Raw genomic sequence first — 22,467 nt, 5'->3', positions numbered from 1 at the left:
TGAGAACTTCATAGTTTTAAAATAAGCATATTCATTTTGTGACACCCACTCTAATGAAAAGTTGTCTTGTTTTGGAGGTACAATGATATATTGTCTATTTCTTTAGGGAGCCTAGATCTCACATATTTTAGGCAGTTTGGAATTCTTTCTTACATATTTGTCCTGAGAGAGCTTTCTCAATTTTGTACCTTTTAACTTGGCACGTTTTATCGACAGAAGTTTAATGACATGTGCAAATCTGAATATTATATTGTACGTTGCTCCCTCTACATCTGTGCTGTCTGATACAGTCACCACTAGCCGCATGTGGCTGAGCACTTGAAGTGTGGCTAGGATGAATTGTGATGTGCTCTAAGTGTAAAATATCCTCCAGATTTCAAAGACTATTAAAAAAATCTCCTTAATTTTTATGTTGATTACATGTGGAAATGACAATATTTTAGGTGTATGGGTCAAATAAAAGATTACTAAAATTGTTTACTTGTTAATTTCTACTTTAAAAAATATGGCTACAAGAAAACTTAAAATTACCTAAGTGGCATGCATTTAATTTCTATTGGACAGTGCTATTTTAGATCATTTGTGAAAACTGATCAAAGTCCCGGACTCAATCATTCAGGATATCACACCTGGTCATTTTTACCCTGTTTCCCCTATCCTTAATGCAGATCTATCTGTGACAAAATATTCTCCTAGTAATTAGATGATTTGGGAACCTCTGGTATGGATCTTCATCAAAAGCTTTCTGAAAGTTGAGAATGCATTTACTGTTTCCATTTCTTCTATATGCTTGTTTGGCATCTTCATATTAGACAGGAAAGATTTCCCTATACATTATATTTTCTCCAAAATGACTACTTTCCCTCTACCAAATGTTTCCTGTATTCAGTGGCCCTAACCTCTACTCTGGAAGTAAAGGGAGACTCACTGAACTCTATAAGGCATATTATCAGGCTCAATCTTTGGCAATTAAACATGGCTGATCTTATTATGAAGGCCTTTCCACTCAGATTCCATCTCCCCATAGTTTCAGAGCTTTCCTTGCCTCTGCTCTAAAATGATTCCACTAACACCACTCCCAAACTGTCTCCTAATTATCAGAATACCACACACAGTCTAGTTTTGTTCGAGGTAGTGGGATTTAAGGGAGCAAATACAGATCCTACGGGCAAAAGACTTTGGCTCTTTGTATACGGTAAAAGTATCAATATTTCAGACTCTAAAGTATTACATATGTGACATATTTGGTTTACATGTCTCTTTTCCTACACTGACAGTTCTTAGAAAGTAGGCATCATCTCTTCAAATGTCTAATTGTAAGGGTATGTTTAAGGTTTTGGGACTTCCCTGGTGGCGCAGTGGTTAAGAATCCGCCTGCCAATGTAGGGGACATGGGTTTGAGCTCTGGTCTAGGAAGATCTCACATGCTGTGGAGCAACTGGGCCTGTGCACCACAACTACTGAGTGTGTGTTCTGGAGCCCACGAGCCACAACTACTGAGCCCGCGTGCCACAACTACTGAAGCCCGTGCACCTAGAGCCTGTGCTCTGCAACAAAGAGAAGCCACCTCAATGAGAAGCCCGCGCACCGCAATGAAGAGTAGCCCCCGCACTCCACGACTAGAGAAAGCCCGCATGCAGCAACGAAGACCCAACGCAGCCAAAAATAAATAAATAAATAAATAAATTTATATATATATAAAAAATGAGGTTTTGATAGGGAAGCAGCAGTACAGAGAAGGAAAAGTACCACTCAAATCAAACAAAAAGATAAAGTCTAGACTCTAGATAATTCTTCTGACTTCATAATTTTGGGTGCAGTAGACCCTATCTAAAGCCCTTCTTATAGCAGTGGCCAATTTCAAGTTGCCAGCTGACACCATATAACCCTCTGAAAGGAAAACATTCATTCTGATTAAGAGCTCCAAATTATTATTTATGGACTCTCCCCAAGTTGTGTGCTGAATGCTTTTCAGGAATTTATTACTTCTTATTTTTCAGACAGATCTGAAATATGACATTTCCTAATGTCTTTAACCATAGTTCCCTCTGGTACCTGCATACTGGGCTACATGAAGTGCTTCTACTTCTTTTTACAATGAACACATGACTGTTCCAGGATCTCTCTTTTGTCCACCTAATATATTCAGGGAAGATTCTTTTCTAATTCATCTCCACTTCAAAGGAAGAAATCGATATTCTTCCTTCCTCTTTGACAGTGACATATTTATGCCAATGGACTGACTTAACAAGTTAGATTTTTAGCCTTCTATCTCTAATTAGAGAAGGAAAGACTTGACCCTTACAAAGGACAATTGCTATCAAGTGTCTGAGTGCATAGTGTGGTAGGGTGGAAGGAGAGGGAATAGGGTTAGTATCAAAAAATGTACATTAAAAAGCTTGCTTTTAAAATTAAAACTCTTTTCATAACTCCTTTTATTCAGAATGGAGAACAAGGGAAAGAATTAGACTGAACAGCCAGGTGCCAAAAGGCCCCAGTGGTTTTTCCTCTACCCCAGAACTCCCAGATTCAGAGGCTCCACAGCTCATATTCATGGTGCCTTCTTCTCTTCTCTCCAAATGGCCTCAAGAATTCCAGGTTGCACCAAGAATAAAACAATGTTTGAAGACTCCAGTGACAGTGGGGATAAATGATGGAAGAGAAGACATGGATGGCACAGGCAGGATAGTTGAGAGAGAGTAAGAGAAAAGAACATTTACTGATAACCTATTTTATGCCTGGGGCTAAGGGTAAAGCAAGTGGGTGGTCAAAGATGAGGGAACTCCAACTCTGGGAGGGTAAGACTCAGGATCTCTCCCTCTTAAAAACTATGTGTGTCTATGTGACATTTATGAGATGTTTGCTTTACCATGCATATAATAATGATTATGTATACTCAATATGTTTAATATATGTCAGATTAATTTTATTGTGAATGTTATTTGATAAGTACTATAAATTCTAGAGTTATACAGTTGTTTTCATAGTTTCCTACTGAAATATCATGGCCTGAAACTTTTTTAAAATCTGAAACTCCTTGAATTTTCTTCCCTAGTGAAAGGGAAGCAAATTATCATCGCCAAACCTGCATAATGCAACAGACTGAAATAAATCATAAAGTGCCTTGTCTCTTTTGGTGTAGGTAAACATATTTTTAGTATTGGCTCTCTCATCTCTTGCAAGATGATCTTATAATTTTTGTTTAAGCCTAATTTCTAATTTATTTGCTATCAAATCTTATGGGATTCTCAGGAGGAATGTTCCTTATTTATTATTTTTAAGGAACAAACACTACCACAAAGTACCTCATTTACCCTATGAGCTCTTTCATTGTGCAAATGAGCTAATAAGCAGGGCACTGACCTAAGTGTCTGATTTTGATCCAAACTTTCCTCAGATATCTAATAAATAGGAAGTAGGTTCTATGCAGGGTATTTATTAAATTCTTCTTTTCAACTATTCCCTGATATCCCAATTCAAGAAAAATTCCATTAAAAATAAAAAGTCATCAAATAAATTTGAATTTTTCTTGTGGCAAGACTGTGGACTGGCCTCCTAAAAGGCATTAGTAACTCTTTTTCCCTTGCCTTCTACCTCTACTAAGGCTGAAAAACTAAAATGATTCCCCATACTTCCTTACTGCTGGGGGAGGCCACGTGATTTAGTTCTAGCCAATGAGATATAAGTGGAACTTCTAGGAAAGCATTTTAAAAAACCAAAACCTGGCTGACATGTCTCTTCGGCATGCCTTACGCCTCACCCTTTTTCTTGAAAGATGGATACCTAGGGGTGCATTAGCCATCTTGCAACCATGGAGACAAAAACCCTGTGCTATGGATGATGGAGGAGAAAGCCAATAAGAGCCATGCTCCTTGATTACAATATTGCTGAGCTGTCATACTAACCCAGGGCTTATCACACGAGACAGATAATTCCTTTTCTTGCTTAAGCCACTATTCATTAGATTTTGCTAGGACTCACAGCTATTGCATTACAACTGTTCCATCTCCACACATGCCCAACCCATCTCCACCCCCCCATATTTGTGCAAATACTACAAATTTAAACCTTTCCATCTATTATTGATCTTCCTTAATTTAACAGCATAAGGTACATTATGCTTTAAAAAATGTCTGAAAAACTCAAAGGCATATTTAAAATATGTAATTAATTTTTCTTTCATTCTGCATATTCATTGAAACTGGTGGCTAACTTCACTTAATAAATTTCAAAATTAAAAAAACTGATTTAAACCTGAATTATTTATTTATACAAAGATAGCTTCTAAACTCAAATACTTTTTAGCATACCTTTTTTTTTTAAATGATGTACTTTTTTGCTAGCCAAATTTACAATGTATCTCAAATTATCAAATCCTATTCTGTAATGCTTTATGTAATCTTGAGAAACACTCTAATTCTCCTCCCTAGAGTTATTAAATTCAGACATATGTAATTTAGTGCCTGGAGACACTTCAGTGCTGCTGACATTTTTGACACCAGATGTAATTAGTAACCTAGAATTCCTTCTCCAAAACTACCTATGACATATGCTGAGATCTAAAATTATGACTCAAGATTAAAGTCTTACTAACCTTTGCTACAAAATATTAAAGCTGTCTAATCTCATATTTTTGCAAGTATAATAAAGGAAACTGAAAATGCCAATTGCAATGGCAAGTTATGACCATTTCATACCTAGATAAAACAATACTGCTTTTTCATGTATTTATTATTTCAGAACAAATTATAAAGCTGGTTATTTTCTCTGAAGAGTTGCTTCAAACTGCTTGAGATGTAACTTAAAGGTGGCATGAACAACCATGAGAGAAAGGGGAGATTTTCCTAAAAAAAACTATTTTGACCCTGTCATTCCCATGCCCCAAATCCTATTCTCCCAACTACTTTCATACATTCAAACTCTGGGGGTCAGCCCATCTTCCCTTTCCAGCTTTACTTCTCCCTACTTTCTCATACTCATTAAAATTACTCTATTTATTCCAAAAGAATTTCACACTGCTCAATTTTTTATATAAGAATGTTCACAATTATTACATGGAGAAATTGGAAACAATTTAAAAGTCAAAGAGGCATCCAAAAAAATACCACATAACCATTAAAAGTCATAATTTTTGACAGCATGGCAATATGCTTATGTATCTATTTAAGAGAATTGTAACTTTTTAAAAATGCTATGCAGAATAACAGACTATCCCAGAAATACCAAAAAGCAAATTACTACTACTATAAAACAGCTAGGTAGTACAGTTCAAAAGTACCTATTCATCAGTATAATGAAGACATAATAGAGAGAAAGTTTTCCTAAATATTGGCTACAAATAATAATCATAGGATTTGCTATACTGCCACCAAGAGTTAAATGTGATAGAAACAGCTAAACATCTAACTTACTAAATACAGCTTTAAAGAACACAACTATAATTTATTCCTGCAAAAAACTACTGATGTGCTAAATAGATCTTACCTTAAAACAGACTGAAAGCAACTCTGGAGAGGTCTAGGGGTTCCAAAAGCACTCTTGGAATTTTATTATTACCAAACCCTAAGATGGTGTGAAAAAAACTCAAACGAACTTTTTGGCCAGCCCAATATTTCAGTATATGCTTAGTAAATTAAATAAATTTTCTTTACAAAAAAAGGCTGAGGATCCCTTTAGGACACTGATTTTTTTTTTCTTCCCTATTTCAGCCATAAAATTCTGGGATTCTATTTTCATCGTGAAACTTCATAAGCTTAATAAAGAAATTCTGTAGACGACATCTTGATAAATGCTCTAAAATCTTTAACAGACAACTAGATTTATGCAAATTCCAAGAAGCATAACATAACTGCTATTAAAACTGCTATGCAGAATATTCAGAAAACACCAACTCAACTTTGGTTGAGTTGTTTGGTTGTTGGTTATTAGCTTAACAAATTAGCTAATAACTAGTGACAATTTTTACTCATTTAGGAATCCAAAGAACCCAAACAAGTCCAATTAAAACACGTTGAGAGGGCATTTCCTGGTGGTGCAGTGGTTAAGAATCCGCCTGCCAGCACAGGGGGCATGGGTTCAAGCCCTGGTCTGGGAAGATCCCACATGCAGTGGAGCAACTAAGCCTGTGGGCCACAACTACTGAGCCTGCGCTCTAGAGCCCATGCGCCTAGAGCCCATGCTCCACAACAAGAGAAGCCACCGCAATGAGAAGCCCGTGGCGCAGCAATGAAGAGTAGCCCCCGCTCGCTGCAACTAGAGAAAAGCCTGCATGCAGCAGCGAAGACCCAACACAGCCAAAAATAAATAAATAAAATTAAAAAAAAATGTTGAGAGTAAAGCACTGTTTTTGTGTATTTTTTTTAAAATTAATTAATTTATTTATTTATGGCTGTGTTGGGTCTTTGTTTCTGTGCGAGGGCTTTCTCTAGTTGCGGCGAGCGGGGGCCACTCTTCATCGCGGTGCGCGGGCCTCTCATTGTCGCGGTCTCTCTTGTTGCGGAGCACAGGCTCCAGACGCGCAAGCTCAGTAATTGTGGCTCACGGGCCCAGCTGCTCCGCGGCATGTGGGATCCTCCCAGACCAGGGCTCGAACCCGTGTCCCCTGCACCGGCAGGCAGACTCCCAACCACTGCGCCACCAGGGAACCCCTGTGTATTTTTAATTATAGCACTTATAGCAATGTCAACATTGCACTTAAAATATTTTAAAAGCCTTTACATTTTTTTCAAAGTCTTGCAATTTAGGTGACAGTTTCTTCTGAGAGAGATCAAAAAAGAAACTGGAACTCTAAGTCTTTCATTTCACACACCAAAAGTATGTCCCAAATCCATTCTCTTCTTTCCATTTCCTTGGCTACCACCTAGTTAAAGGAGCCAACACCTCCCCCTAAATACCTCCTAACTGATCTGATCTCTCAGGTTTACCCCATCCTCCTATAATCCTTTCTCTCTACCGGCAGACGATTATCAAACCTCTCCCCTATGACAGCACCACAAAAACAGGGTCTCTTGTCTTGAACTGTTTCCGCAGCATCTAACACAGTGCCTGGTACAAAGTAAGTGCTCATGAAATATCTGATGAATGAATGAATGCTCTCAATTTACATGCTTTCTAAGGTGTTCAGAATCATTTCCTTCTGATTCCACAACTATGAAACAACTTTAAAGTTATAAAAGGAAAATTAGTTAGACAAGGTTTCTTATGCAAGCAATTAATACTATAGTTTTTTACATGATTCATTTTATTATGGATATATTGCAACAAGACAAATAAGAGCTATTCATAATTATTTGCATATGACCAAAAATAACTCTAGGATACAGAAATATTAATAAAACAACACTTATAGAATATAAACTTTATACAGATGTAAAGCTATGCAAATCTATTTTACCGTCTTAATAGAACTCCTTTGTTTTTCTTCCCAAACGCCACTGCTCAGCTCAAGTGTGCAATGAATATTTGCCTCTCTGTCATAGGATCCAAAAATAAGTAACCTGCAGTATAAAATAAAACAAGGGGACTATTATACCAATTACATGTATTAAACTTTTTCTTTCTGATCATTATACTAAAAAGTAATAAATTACTCTGTTAACAGAGGAAAAAATTTAATTAAACACTTTGTATACCCTCTACTGGAAAAGTAAAGCTAAAAATTAGGTGAAATTCAAGGACAAGTTGTTATTCAGCAGCTAAATCAAAGAAATAGAAAGTAGTATCTATTCATGAGGTAAACAAATTGACCAGATATCTATACACAGTAGCAAAAGCTATAGATTTTCAAATCAGCTATAGATTTGAATTTTAAAAATAAGTTGCAGAGTGATACATATATACAGTATGATACCATATCTATAAAAATTAAACACAAAATAGTACAATATAGTTGCTATGAACACACATACATACATGTACATCTCTACCTACTAATGTGACCTTGGGCAAATTATTTAACTTCTCTAAACCCATCTCTTCCTCTGGAAAATTCAGGCCAAAAATAAAACTTACCTCTTAGAGCTGTTGTGAGAATAAAAGACAATGCATATAAGGCATTTAGCATAGTGTCTAGCAAACAGTCAGTGCTCAATAAATGTTTATTATTTCTATTATCTTGAAAATAACTGTCAGGGAATAATTGTATCACTTAATTTTACTGTTTAATATTCAGATCTAAAAAGGAAATCTTGGGTCCAATCTTGAGATGACATAAAGCAGTTTTTCTTATTGAAGGAAAAAACTGTTACCCACATGCTCAACTTCTATATTATCTATCTTCTAAGCCAGAATGTAAGTCTGCCAATGTTTTTTAGGAGTAAGTTTGAGACTATCTTTAGCATTAATCAACATTTTGACTGCTACTCTATTACTTTATCTCTACACGAAGATTATAGGGACAGGAGTGAGATAATGAAAGAAAAGTGGATAAAAGACCTTAGAGTAATAAGAGAAAATTGTGTCCTAAGGTTGGAGAACTCAAGCAAATCATGTCCATACTTCACAAACTGGCCTCATAACCTGAAAAGTCAGAATAAACTCATGGCAAAAAAAAGTTCATAAATTTAAATAATTTTTAATCTGAAAGGCAATTTAAACTTACTGCTCAACAATTTACTGCCAAGAGCATTAAGAAGATTCATAATTATAAAATACTAAGTTTAGGAAAATGAGAATTTTCATTCATCAAAGCTCTGCTGCCACCATGTGTCCAAAAGAGCAAACTACCTAAAGGCCTTTACAGTCATGCAGAGAAGGCTATGCACCAGCTAGTACTCTCAAATTCTCAACAGATATTACAGGATTCAGGAATAAGAAAGCATAATGCTTGGAATCTCCCCCTGAAATCATAAGTCATTCTATATTTTTCATAACACCTTTTTTTACATTTTAAAAACGTATAACAAAAATTAACTCAAAATAAGTCACAGACCTAAATGTCTAATAAGAAAACATAAAAGCAAATCTTTGTGACCTTGGATTAGGCAATGATTTAAGATAGGACACCAAAAGCACAAGTAACAAAAGAAAAAATAGGTGAATGGGACTTCACTGAAATTAAAATTTTTGTGCTTCAAAGGATACCACCAAGTAAGCAAAAAGACAATCCACAGAATGGGAGAAAATATGTGCAAATCATGTATCTCGTAAGGACCTAGTATAACCTAATTTAAAAATGGACAAAGAAAATGAATAGACATTTCTCCAGAGAAGATATGCAAAAAGCCAATAAGCACATGAAAATATGCTCAACACCATTAGCTATCAGGAAATGCAAATCAAAACCACAATGAGATACTACTTCATACCCACTAGATGGCTAATTAAAAAACAGACAATAACAAGTATGGGTGAGGATGCGGAGAACCTAGAATCCTCACACATTGCTGGAGGGGTTGTAAAATGATGCAGCCACTTTGAAAAATATTTTGGCAGTTCCATAAAAAGTTAACATAGAGTTAACATATGACCTAGAAATTCCACTCCTAGGTAAATAACCAAGAAAAATGAAAGCATACATTCATACAAAACTTGACATGAATGTTCATAACAGCATCATTCATAATAGTCAAAAAGTGAATACAACCCTTATGTCCATCAGCTCATGAATAGGTAAATAAGATGTGGCATATACATACAATGGAATATTATTTGGCAACAAAAGGAAATGAAGTAATGATACCTGCTACAATATGGATGAACCCTGAAAACAAGCTAAGTGAAAAAAGCCAGTCACAAAAGACCACAAACTGTATGAAATGTCTGGAAATGGGCAAATTTATAGAGGCAGAAAGTAGACTATTGATTACTTAAGGGCTGGGGGAGGAGGAGTAGGGGGATTAGGAATTGACTGTTGGAGTATGGAGTTTCTTTGAGAGGGACAAAAATGTTCTAAAATTAGGTTGTGATGATGGCTGTAGAACCCTTTGAACATACTAAAACACACTGAATCATATACTTTAAATGGATAGATTGTATGGTATGTGAATTATATCTCAATAAAGCTGTTTAAAGAGAAAAAGAATAATGAGCGTTCATTAGGGTTATATCAAAAGTCTCAGAGATTTGTTACAAAAAGATATAATAATAAATGCTTGTTTTATTTTTACTATGAATCAATACACTGCAATAAGATTATGTATTTCAATAAAATATAAAATGGATTTTTATCTGATGTTGACATTTGATAACAGAAAATATTAAAAGAAGGGTCCCTTAAAATAAATTCCAAATAAAAATCATTTAAAATATTGAAATACCACAAATATTTAACATTTAATAGTTATCATTCTTAACAATGAAATTTTAAAGTACATAAAACATTAACTGCCCTATCAGATAGCCTTGATCTTTGTTTTGTGACAAATATTCCAGATACAGAAAACTTTCATTTTAAAAGCAACTGATCAACTATTAAAAGTACTTCCAAAAACACCTTTAGGTTGGGTTGTTAGGCTCTATGTTGCTTCAGATGTTTATTTCTTTTCTTAAGGATGAAAATATTTTGTCTGATTACCCTGAATTTAATTTTGCCATTGAAATAGATACTGCTTTTATTAATTCTGATTTTACATCAACTTCTATGTCAGAGCACTCCACAATACTCACTTCTACTCTTTACATTTCTTCTGTTAAAGTAGTTACAAAGATCTGTAGCCAATGGTGAATATTCTGGAAAAACTGAGCAAACATTACTAGTACTCTAGAAAAGCTAACAACACTACACTAAAGCATGTGTCATAAATGCCAATTTAGTAAGGATCTATTTTGCTTAGAAAACTTATTTCTTTTAAAAAAGTATTATTTCTTAGGATCTGTATAAAGTATACTATGTGTATAAACTTCTTAATATTTATTTTGTTTGCAATAATGACCCACCATTAGCAACAGACAGGGAAAAAGAGATACCTGAGACTGACTGCTTAGATTGACTGTTTCTCTCCTACAAGCACCAGATCTGGTTCCCAGGACATAATTCCTATGTTAGCGTTTCCTAAACCTGCTTTTGACTTGCAATCAGTGGATTCCTTCAACTACTAATGATTCTATGTTGATTAAGATTTAATTCTTTTAGAAGAATAATAATAGTATCCCCCATTTTCCTGATTTCTTGACTGATATCTTGACTGATTTGGAAAAACATATAATTTTCTAGAGAAATGCCAGAAAGGAGTTTCCACTGTACCACTAGTACCAGCCAACTGGGTGAATTAAGACGCATTTGCTTTAGTTTACATAGAACATTTAAAACAAAAGTATCCACTTTCATTGTACATCTACAATTATGTCTTGAGTTAAACAAAGGTTTACCATTCAAATTATATAATCACCAGAAACAAGTAGCAACAGTCACTGGTTAATACATATTTTGAGTAAAATGAACACTCAACATATATTGAATTAAGAAATGAGTACAAATACATTTCTACTATTACTACTTCCTAAGGGAGTAGGAGTCTGTACTGCAAACAAAAAAAGCAAAGAAAATTGCCTTTAGACATCTGTCTCTGGAAAGAGCTATTAGCTCTATAAAAGTTCTTTCCAATTTCAAAATGTTTATTTTTTTTAAAGGCAAAGGTGTACTGAAACCTCATGTTGAGCATAAGCACAAACATCACCTATCAAGAAACAAAGAGAGAGAATTTATATGACTCAAGACCAAACCACTGAGAAAAGGAAAGGAATTCCCTGTGCACCCTTCTATAAGAAAGTCATTTTTTTATAATCAAAAGTGAAAACCAAAAATCTTTTTTTCTTTTTTTGGATGATTAAACTTAATTTGAAAGGAGAATCTCACACCTGAAGGGAGTCAAATATCAACTCAAGGGTTGTGAAAAGAATCAAACTTGGCTGACCTCCTATATATGCTTACCTCTGGTCTATACTCCTCCCCCCTTGGAAATTATCCCCACCCAGGACTTAACTCTCCCTGTCTATGACGAAGACCTCCAAACCTAATCTACAGTCCCTGTCTTTCTCCTTCTCCATGTCTAAACCGTCAAGTTTGCAGAACACTTCTACAAGGAAATCTAACCATGCCCTACTACTTAAGACATATAAAGTCAAACTCATCTCCCTCTGAAACAAGCACCTCTATTTCCCCCACTAGTCCTGAAAGGGAGAAGCTTTGTCTTGATCTTTATATCTCTAATATTAGAAAATAATCAATACTTGATGACCAAATCAAAGTCAATGAGACCATAATTCTCCTAGACTCAAATCCTTAACATTCCTTTGCCTCTTCCACCTATACCCATCCACATATTCAGTCACCAGTATGGAGTTATCCCTTCCTGTTTCTACTAATACATGTCTTTCAAGAACTTACTTCCTCACCTTTAACCTAAATACCTCTTAATTTGTCTCTGGGCCTTCAATTTCTCTTTCTATGCAATCCATATATAAACAGCAATTTCTGAAAACAGTATATCTTAATATCACCTTCAGATGTCTTCAATAAATTCATTAGAAGAACTAATTGACAGTCATGGAATAATGGTGCAAAGAGAGGGAAAATTCAGATAAAACACTGTTTTGAATTCTTATTTTTCTGACCACAGTTCATTTTACAGTTCATTTTTGTTGAAAGTATCATATATAAGGATATAGCATGTCAACATTGCACTTAAACATTTTGGAGTTTGGCATTTTAAAACATAGTGTTGGCTTTATGTCATCTGGGTTCATACTTAATTTCTTAAATTCTTTTACAATTCAGACATCAGAAGAATTAAAACAGCTGTTTTACTGTATGAAATAGCAGTAGAGGTATACAGGCATACCCTCGTTTTATTGTGCCTTGCTTTGTTGCTCTTTGCTTTACTATAGTTCGTAGATATTGCATTTTTTACAAACTGAGGGTTTGTGACAACCCTGCATCGAGCAAGTCTATCAGCACCATTTTTCCAACAGCATTTGCTCACTTCGTGTCTGTGTCACATTTTGTTAATTCTCGGAGTATTTCAAACTTTTTCATTATTATTATATTTGTTACGGTGATCTATGATCAGTGATCTTTGATATTACTATTATAATTATTTTGGGGCACCACGAATCATTCCCATGTAAGATGGCAAACTCAACTGATTTCTGAAATGACAACAAAGGATTTAGACTATTACATAAACTTAGTTGATAAAGCAGTGGCAGGATTTGAGAGGACTGACTCCAATTTTGAAAAAAGTTTTGCTGTGGGTAAAATGCTATCAAGCAGCACTGCACGCTACAGAGAAATCGTCTGTGAAAGGAAAAGTCAATCAATGCAGCAAACTTCTCTGTTGTCTTACTGTAAGAAATTACCACAGCCACCCCAACCTTCAGCAACCACCACCCTGATCAATTGCAGCAGCCATCAACATTGAGGCAAGATTATCCACAAGCAAAAAGATTTTATGACTCGCTGAAGGCTCAGATGATGGTTAGCATTTTTTAGCAATAAAGTAGTTTGCAATTAAGGTATGTACAGTTTTTTAGACATAATACTATCACACATTTAATAGACTACAGTATAGTGTAAATATAACTTTTATATGTACTGGGAAACCAAAAAATTCATGTCATTCGCTTTATTGTCATATTCACTTTATTGTGGTGTTCTGGAGCTATGCCTGTACAATTACAAAAGAAACAATACTATTTTCCAACACAGTAATCTTAGGAAAGAGGAGGTGGGGGAAGAATACCTACATAAACCCAGGACAAATGAACTCTAAATTTGGAATCTTCTGAAAAGTCTTCTTCTAGTCAAAAGCAACCTTGACAGATCTTTATGATTATAGATATATATAGCTTTAAAAACCACTAGGAGTAATATTCAGCAACAGCTCCAAGTAATTCGTTCTGAGTGGAAGTTTTCCCTTACACAAATTTAAATGTCTCATGTTTGAGCTAATTTCCTTTTATCTCTCCTCCATGAAGGAAACAACTTCAGCCTTTATCTTAATGATGCTTCATTACTAATGCACATTTCTACATCCCAAGATCTTCTTGAAAAGGTAATTTTTAAAAAAATATAATGACTTGCCTTCAAATAGGCTAAAAAAATTTCCAAAATTTATATACTTCTAACATAATATGAAAAATTTAAGAACCAAAATTTTCTTCAACAAGTTTTAAAAAAAGGCTATGAAGATAGAATGAGTGAAGGATTTTGAAGTCAAACAAACCTAGATTCAAATTCCAGCTATGGGATCTTGGGCAAGTAACTTATGGATCTCAGTTCTTCATCTATAAAATGGATATAATACTAATCTCATAAAGATGTTCTGAGGGCTGAAATAATGAATGCAAAGTACCTACCATATATTATATATTGCAGGTAATAAGTAAATGCTATTAGTAACAACAGAGGTATTTGTAGAGTCATGCCCCCAAATATATTCAAATTTAGCTAGATATTTTCTCTTTTTAAAAAAGATAAACTGTCAAACATTAAAATAAATGCAGAGTATAAGGAACACACATTTACCAACTACTTTGGGTGGCGGGGAGTTAATATTTAGCCTTATTTACTTCAGATAAAATTTTTTAAAAAACAGTTACCACTTGAGTCAAAAATAAACAAGTCGGACTTCCCTGGTGGCACAATGGTTGAGAGTCCGCCTGCCAATGCAGGGGACACGGGTTCGAGCCCTGGTCCGGGAAGATCCCACATGCCGCGGAGCAACTAAACCGGTGCACCACAACTACTGAGCCTGCTCTCTAGAGCCCGCAAGCCACAAATACTGAAGCCCACGTGACTAGAGCCTGTGCTCCGCAGCAAGAGAAGCCACTGCAATGAGAAGCATGCGCACCGCAACAAGGAGTAGACCCTGCTCGCGTGCAGCAGCAAAGACCCAATGCAGCCAAAAATAAATAATAAATACATTAAAAAATAAAATAAAATAAAATAAACAAGTGAATATAATCAAACTCAATACTAAAATAAAGGGAAGACCACAAACAAATGCAAGCTAGAAATATTTCTTTGGTTTTAACTTCTAAAATAAAGGGAAGACCACAAACAAATGCAAGCTAGAAATATTTCTTTGGTTTTAACTTCTAAAACAGCTCATCTTGTAAACGAATTTCAAAATTCCATGTTAACAGCCTTCTCTATAGAAGAACTAAACATTTCACTATATAATATGGATATAATGCTACTTAAAGTATTAATTCCTTCTACCAAATTTTTACCTTGAAGCTGCCTCACCTAATAAAAGAAACAGCTGATTTTATTTCAAAATAGTTTAATCACATAATTAAATCCTTTCCTTTGCCTTATAAAATCAAAGTAAAAATATGTATTTCTGGTTCTAGAAGGATGGCAGTGGTGGTAGCATGGTTTTGAGTCTCCCCAAATCTTCCCATAAAAGCACAAAGAACAACAGGGAAAACAAAGGCAATACCTGTCAACAACATCTACAAGAAAACCAAGTGAACAGTACTTTTGGTAATAGTGGTAAAGTGGTCACACAAACTCTCCAACAGACTGCAGTTATAAAAACTGGATAAAAAGAATTTTAAAAACACATTTAAAGACAATGTAAACCTTCCCAAAGCAGACAGAAGCCAGAGGACAGTCTAATTTCATAAAATTGCAACACGGAGTACAAACTGCTAGCATGGGGTTTTCATAGCTCAGGGCTATGGCTGCAGGAAAGTGGTGGTGTAGTTCAAGCAGCAGAAAGTTGAAGCCTTATGGGTTTCAAGAATCAGGATAGAGTGCAAAGCCAGCAGAGCCAGCAGAGCAGCTAGAAATTATGGGGAGACAAAGAAATCACTGAGAGGGTAAGTCCCATCTCTGCTCAAATCCTTGGCTGATTGCTAAATAAAAAAGGAAAAATTAGGGGACCAGTCTAAAAAGGCAGCAGTGGGAAGACAAAGGAAGAAGAGAAATATATGCTGTTGCTGGGAAGATGGAGAGGGTGGGAAGAGTACGGAGACAAAGTTTGCAACTTGAAAATAGGCAAGTTAACTGCCCACTAGAACAGAAAATCAATCATCCTCAGAATATAAGAGAATACAGAGTTGCTACAACTCATTATCTACAATGTCCAGTTTTCAATCAAAGAAAAGAGGAAAGTATGACCGATGGTCAACAGGACAGGCAGTCAATAAAAACTGACTCCTAATGGGCCCAGATAATAAGACTTCAATGCAGCATTTATATATTTTTTTCAAAGAAAAAATATATATATATACTCAAAGAATTGAAAGAACATCTTGTTCAAAGAATTAAAGAAAACACAATAATGAGTGAAAAGATAGGTATTCTCAACAGAGAAATGATAACTGTACAAAATTGAACTTCTAGAGCTGAATAGCATAATAAATGAAATTAAAAATTGGAGATAGCAGACTGGAGATAGCAGAAGACTCAGTGAACTTGAAGACAGATTAGTATTACTCAATCCAAAGAACACAGAGAAAAAAAGAAGAGTTTAAAGAAACAAACTGAACCTCAAGGACCTATGGGGAAAATGAAACAGCCCAACATATATGTAATTTGGAATCCCATAAGGAGAGGTGAAAAAGAAAGAAGCAGAAAAAATATCTGAAAAAATAATGCCCCCAAACTTCCCAAATTTGATTGAAAACATTAATGCACATATCCAAGAAGTTCACTGAAATAGAAGCATTAAAAACAAACAAAGAAAACTACCCCTAGACATAGTCAAAGGACTGAAAGCCAAAGTGAAAACTTGGAAAGCAGCTACAGAAAAATGACACATTGCACGTGGAGAGGAGCCGTAAGATTGATTGCTGACTTCTCATCTATAGGATTGAAATAATTAAAGTGTTGAAGGAAAATAATTGTCAGCTTAGACATCTATATCAGGAAAACTATCCTTCACAACTGAATGAAAAATAAATTTCCAGATAAACAAAAACAGAGGATTTGTTGCCAGCAAACCTAAATAAAAAGAAATGCTAAAGGAAGTTCTTGAGGCTGCAGGGACGGGATACCAGATGGTAACTTTGATCTAAAGGAAGGAATGAAGGGCAATAGAAATGTTAAATATACAGTAGATGTAAAAAAAATTTGTTTCTTTTAATTTCTTTAAAAGACATATGACTGTTTAAAGCTAAAAATAACACTATTGATGGGTTAATAACATATATGAATGTAATATACAGGTTTCCCCCCGCTATCCAAAAGCAGAGCATTCCTATGAAACCTTTTGTAAGCAAAAATGGTGTAAAGTGCAGAAGCAATTATCTTAGGACACATCTTGCTAACGGATGCACAAAATAAATCAAGATAAAGCACAGATGTTCACAGACACAGTTCAAAGCTACGGTGGCTTGATGCTGGGATGCTGAATGTAGTTCCCAGAGAAGGAGCTTGGTGGTGTCACTCTCACTGCTGCTAGGGTACACAGCTACCTCTGTAACAGCTTGTTGCAAAACAAAGGTTGAATGACATTTTCTCTTTTCAATTTCTGTAAAAGTAAAAATCCTCTTCAAATTTCTTTCAGTTAGCAAAAACAGGTACTAAAGTAGGTCTTTCATAAAGGTGAAGTGGAGTAAAGCGAACTTTCAAAAAGCAGGGGATACCTGTATATGACAACACCGATGATGTGGGCATAAACGGAAATATGCTATTATGAGGTTCTTGTAATTTACCTTAAGTAACAATATTCTAAGTATATGGGATACATTAAAGATGCATACTCCAATTCCTAGAGCAACCATATATACAGTGTAAAACTATAGTTAGCAAGCCAATAAAGGAATTAAAATGGAATACTAAAAAATATTTGATTCACAAGACAAGAAGGATGAAAAGAAACAGAGGAGAGAAAAAAAAAACAGATGAGACAAAAAACAAATGGCAAAATGGCAGACCTAAAAACACAACCTCATCAATAATTACATTAAGTATAAGGGAACTAAACACTTCAATGAAAAGGCAGAGATTGTTATACACATAAAAGCAAGAGCCAACTGTTTATGACATATGATACAATTTAAATATAAAGACACAAATAGATCGAAAGTAAAAGGTTGTTAAAAAAAAAGATATATATCTACACACACACACACACACATATATACACCATGAAAATAATAAGAAATCTGTAGATGCTGAGTAAGGGCTGTCTGTATATATTTTTGTATAGTTTTGTGTTATAGAAGCATGTTAATGCTCTACATATGAAAAAATAGGAATCAATAAGGATAGAAAGGCAGGGGTGTGGGGAGACTGAAACTGAAAGCAAACTGAAACGAACCCAACTACATTTCAAATGAACAACATAATCACACTAAAGGGGAAAAATTATTCTAATTTATGAATACAGTACATGACCACATGCCCTCAATGGGTAGGGTAGGGGAGAACTGCAAATAAATCCTGAATTCCTTTTAGTAAGTATGTTCTCTGTTCACGTAGGGACAAAGCAATTCCAAAACTATCTGAGATGTAGTATAGGATTGAGCAAATGAGTCAAAGTGCTGATATTATTGGGAGTCAGGGCTCAAGGGACATAAAAATACAAAAGGGGGAAGAACCAAGGCAGGGAAGAACCAAGGCAAGGAACAACCCTATGAGGATGAAATAGACTTGGAAGTATCAGGTGAACTCATGATTTCTAAATTGTGTGTCTGTGTCTGTGTGTGTATGTATGAATATGTTTACAAGTGTCTACACATATATGTATTTCCTAACTCTGCTCACTGAAGGGCCCTATGAATATATGAAGTAGCAATGAACATACCCAACACCCAGATCTTGATTCCTAATATCATTCTCTACTAAAAGGAACCAGTGCTTTTTGGAAAAATAGCCGATTCTAGGACTGTGATGGGGAAGATACAAAATGAACCTGGAACAGCTTGTTATATGTACAAGAAAGTAGTGAAGACCTAAAAAAAAGAAAAAAAGAAGAAGAAAGAAAAGAAGGAGGAGGAGGGGGATGGGGAGGGGGAGGGGGAGAAGAAGAAGAAAAGCAAAGAAAAAAATACAGGGTTATTTGAAGAGGATCCTAGTGGTCATATATGAGATAATTTAGGCACCAAAATAATTAAGGATGGTAAAGAATTACAGCGATTGAAAAATATAGGAATCCATGAGTCCATGCTGATGATAGATAATTATGGAACAAGGGAGAACTCTTGGTAATGAAAGAAGAATGTCAAGCGCTGTGGTTTTTCTGTATTTGTGTTAACATTTAAAAATTTTAAAAATGATGTATTTTTGGAACCCAGTAAAACAACACTCTAAAAGGTGCAGAGAAAATAGAGGCTTTAGAACAGTGTAAGTGTGACTCAGTGAAGAACTGACCTTAATTAGAACTTCTATCTATAATTAGGACAGACTATCCTAAATATACTGCTCTAGAGTACAGAACTCTCACACAACAGAACTTTATATGCTTTGCCTTCACTGACTATAATCTTAAGTTTGTTTTTTAAAAAATATAACTGGTTGCTAAAACCAGGAAAAGAAAAGAGAGAAGAGAAGAGAAGAGAAGGGAAAAGAGACCCATTACATTGTTCAATGTCTTTTACACAAAGATGTAGGGGACAAATCCCTCCTAGAATTTGAGGTCAGAATTTCTTTTCCCCTGAAAAACATGCACAGTTTATCAAGAAATCAAAACTAGGAACTCCATCAAGTTTCCTTTGCTACCAGAAAACTGATCTTCTCTTCTCTACATGGTTGTTTTTGATCTATTTTATTTTCTATTTAACTGCACATAGGTATATTATTTTCTTTGCAAAATACCTAAAATCCTTTTAGAAGATGGACTATAAATTATAAATTTAAAAATAATAATCTTAATATGATTGTAATGCTAATGTGAAATAATTTAGTCTAATAACAATACTACAAATACAGCAACTGAGTTCTTCTGTGGTTAAAATCTAGCCTTAGTCAATGCGAAAAAAAAAGCAACTATTCAGAATGACTTTGCTTTTTGGTAAATAGAACAAAACTGTGTTTCCATTCTCAAGCTTTATCTTGGAAATTCAAAACTGTTATTTCATATAATTAGAAAAGAACTTTACAGTGTGAGACCCTTTCAAATTAATAAAATTCAAATTCCAGTTCTCATAACCAAATATGCAAAAAAGAACAGTTTTGTTTAAAGATTTGTTTTCTTCTTGATAAACAAGATAATGATTATATTAAGGAATAATAATAGAAGCCGTATCTACTGAAGCCTTACTATGTGGTAGGCAACTGTGGTTTATTTACCTACCTCTGATCACAATTATCAGCAAGGTAGCACCCTTGTCCATTTTTACAGATGTGTAACTTCCCTGAGAACATATAACAGTAAGAGCACATAGCTAGGATGTGAACACAGCACTTTCTAACTCAAAAGCCAGTATTATTTCCACTTCATGTTGCCTTCTAAAGCATAAAGCTTCCAGCTGTACAACTCCAGTATTTTCAGTAAGCAGTTTTCTATGAATACTTCTAACTTGTTTTCTCATTGGCAAAATTCACTCTCAAAGCCTTACAACAGCTAAGTTTGATAAATCTTCACACAGACTTCTGTAAGTCTGAGATTACTTCAAAAGAAAGTTAAAAAAGAAAAAATCCTCACACAGAAACATTTTATTATTTCAAAATAAAGTTTAAAAAATAAAAAGAAAGAAGTCCTTGAACAGAGCCATCGCTGTCTGTGGATGATGAATATGATGTTCCATTTTATAGATTTTGGGAAAAAATTATTAAAGTTACATTCTTTTTACTTGACTCAAGGGCAAGCTCTAAAAAGCTTATAGTGGGCGGAGTCAAGATGGTGGTGTGGGAAGATGCTGAGTTAGAGTCTCCCCACAACTAGGGCACCTGCCGGCCACTGGTGGGGGACCCTGACACCCAAGGAGATGGGAGGAACCCCCAAGTGAACTGGTAGGATGTGGGGGGACTGAGGAGTAGGAGAAGTGGAGGTCAGACAGGATCAGCCCCCCTGAGGCCAGGGAGATCAGGAGAGGCAGGTGGGAGGGGCCCTCCAGGAGGAGCAGGAGAGGAGGGCGTTTGCCCTGCCCACTCGAGCCCAGGAAGCCTGCTGGGCTCCCAGGTGAGGTCCCCCGCCCTCTGAGACCAGGGGAGGGGGGCATGCCTGGGCCCCTTCTGTTCTGTTGAGCCTAAGCCCCACCCCCCACAGCATCCAGGGCCTTTTCCAGCCCTGTGGGTCCTAAGCATAGGCCCCACCCACTGCCCAAACCTCACCCTTGCTTAGGCCCCACCCTCCATAGCTAAGGCCTCCCCCCAATCTTTTTTTCCTTTCCCCTCCTCCTCTTTTTTACTATTGTGGTACTGTTGTACCTTCCGGTTGTTGGTTCATCTATATTTTTATTTTTATATTCTTTCTAACATATCTGTTAGTTTCCTAGTCTAATTTTATTTTTTACTTTGTTATTGTTCTTTTTTTTTTGGCCGCCCCTCGCGTCTTGTGGGATCTTGGTTCATGAGCCAGGGGTCAGGCTGAAGCTTCTGCAGTGGGAGCTCCGAGTCCAAACCATGGACTAACAGAGACCCTCAGACCCCAGGGAATATTCATCGGAGTGAGGTCTCACTGAGGTCATCATCTCAGCACCAAGACCTAGCTCTACCCAACAGCCTACAAACTCCAATGTTGGAAGCCTCAGGCCAAACAACTAGTAAGACAGGAACACAATCCCACTCATAAAAAAAAAAAAGAGAGCAAAAAAATTTGTCACAGATGAAGGAGCAAGGTAAAAACCTATAAGACCAAATAAATGAAGAGGAAATAGGTGATCTACCTGAAAAAGAATTCAGAGTAATGATAGTAAAGATGATCCAGAATCTCGGAGACAGAATGGAGGCTCAGACTGAGAAAATACAAGAAATGTTTAACAAAGATCTAGAAGAACTAAAGAACAAACAGAGATGAACACAATAACTGAAATGAAAAATACACTAGAAGGAATCAATAACAGAATAACTGAGGCAGAAGAACGAATAAGTGAGCTGGAAGACAAAATGGTGGAAATAACTGCCACAGAGTAGAATAAAGAAAAAAGAATGAAAAGAATTGAAGACAATCTCAGAGACCTCTGGGATAATACTAAATGCACCAACATTCGAATTATAGGGGTCCCAGGAGAAGAAGAGAAAAAGAAAGGGTCTGAGAAAATATTTGCAGAGATTATAGTCGAAAACTTCCTTAACATGGGGAAGGAAATAGTCACCCAAGTCCAGGAAGCATAGAGAGTCCCATACAGGATAAACCCTATGAGAAACACACCAAGACACATGTTAATCAAACTAACAAAATTTAAATTCAAAGAAAAAATATTAAAAGCAGCAAGGGAAAAACAAAAAATAACATACAAAGGAATCCCCATAAAGTTATCAGCTGATTTTTCAGCATAAACTATGCAGGCCAGAAGGGAGTGGCAGGATATACTTAAGGTGATGAAAGAGAAAAACCTATAACGAAGATTACCCAGCAAGAATCTCATTCAGATTCGACGGAGAAATCAAAAGCTTTTCAGACAAGCAAAAGC

The 22,467-nt window shown here is 35.7% G+C and overlaps 1 protein-coding gene across 2 annotated transcripts in view; it reads right to left on the bottom strand.

The window, feature by feature from the left end:
* Nucleotides 1-22,467, bottom strand: part of PDZD8 (PDZ domain containing 8) — a 93,765-nt gene that overhangs the window by 28,883 nt on the left and 42,415 nt on the right. For both annotated transcript variants that reach the window (XM_036828182.1, XM_036828183.1), the window contains one exon: nucleotides 7,394-7,496. In XM_036828182.1, coding sequence (XP_036684077.1) covers nucleotides 7,394-7,496 — 103 coding nt within the window. The remainder of the gene's footprint in view (nucleotides 1-7,393; nucleotides 7,497-22,467) is intronic.

Source organism: Balaenoptera musculus, chromosome 16, assembly GCF_009873245.2.
Source record: "Balaenoptera musculus isolate JJ_BM4_2016_0621 chromosome 16, mBalMus1.pri.v3, whole genome shotgun sequence".
In the NCBI taxonomy this organism is placed as follows: domain Eukaryota; kingdom Metazoa; phylum Chordata; class Mammalia; order Artiodactyla; family Balaenopteridae; genus Balaenoptera; species Balaenoptera musculus.
Note: the sequence above shows the minus strand (reverse complement) of the source record. Positions and strands in the feature narration are given on the sequence as shown.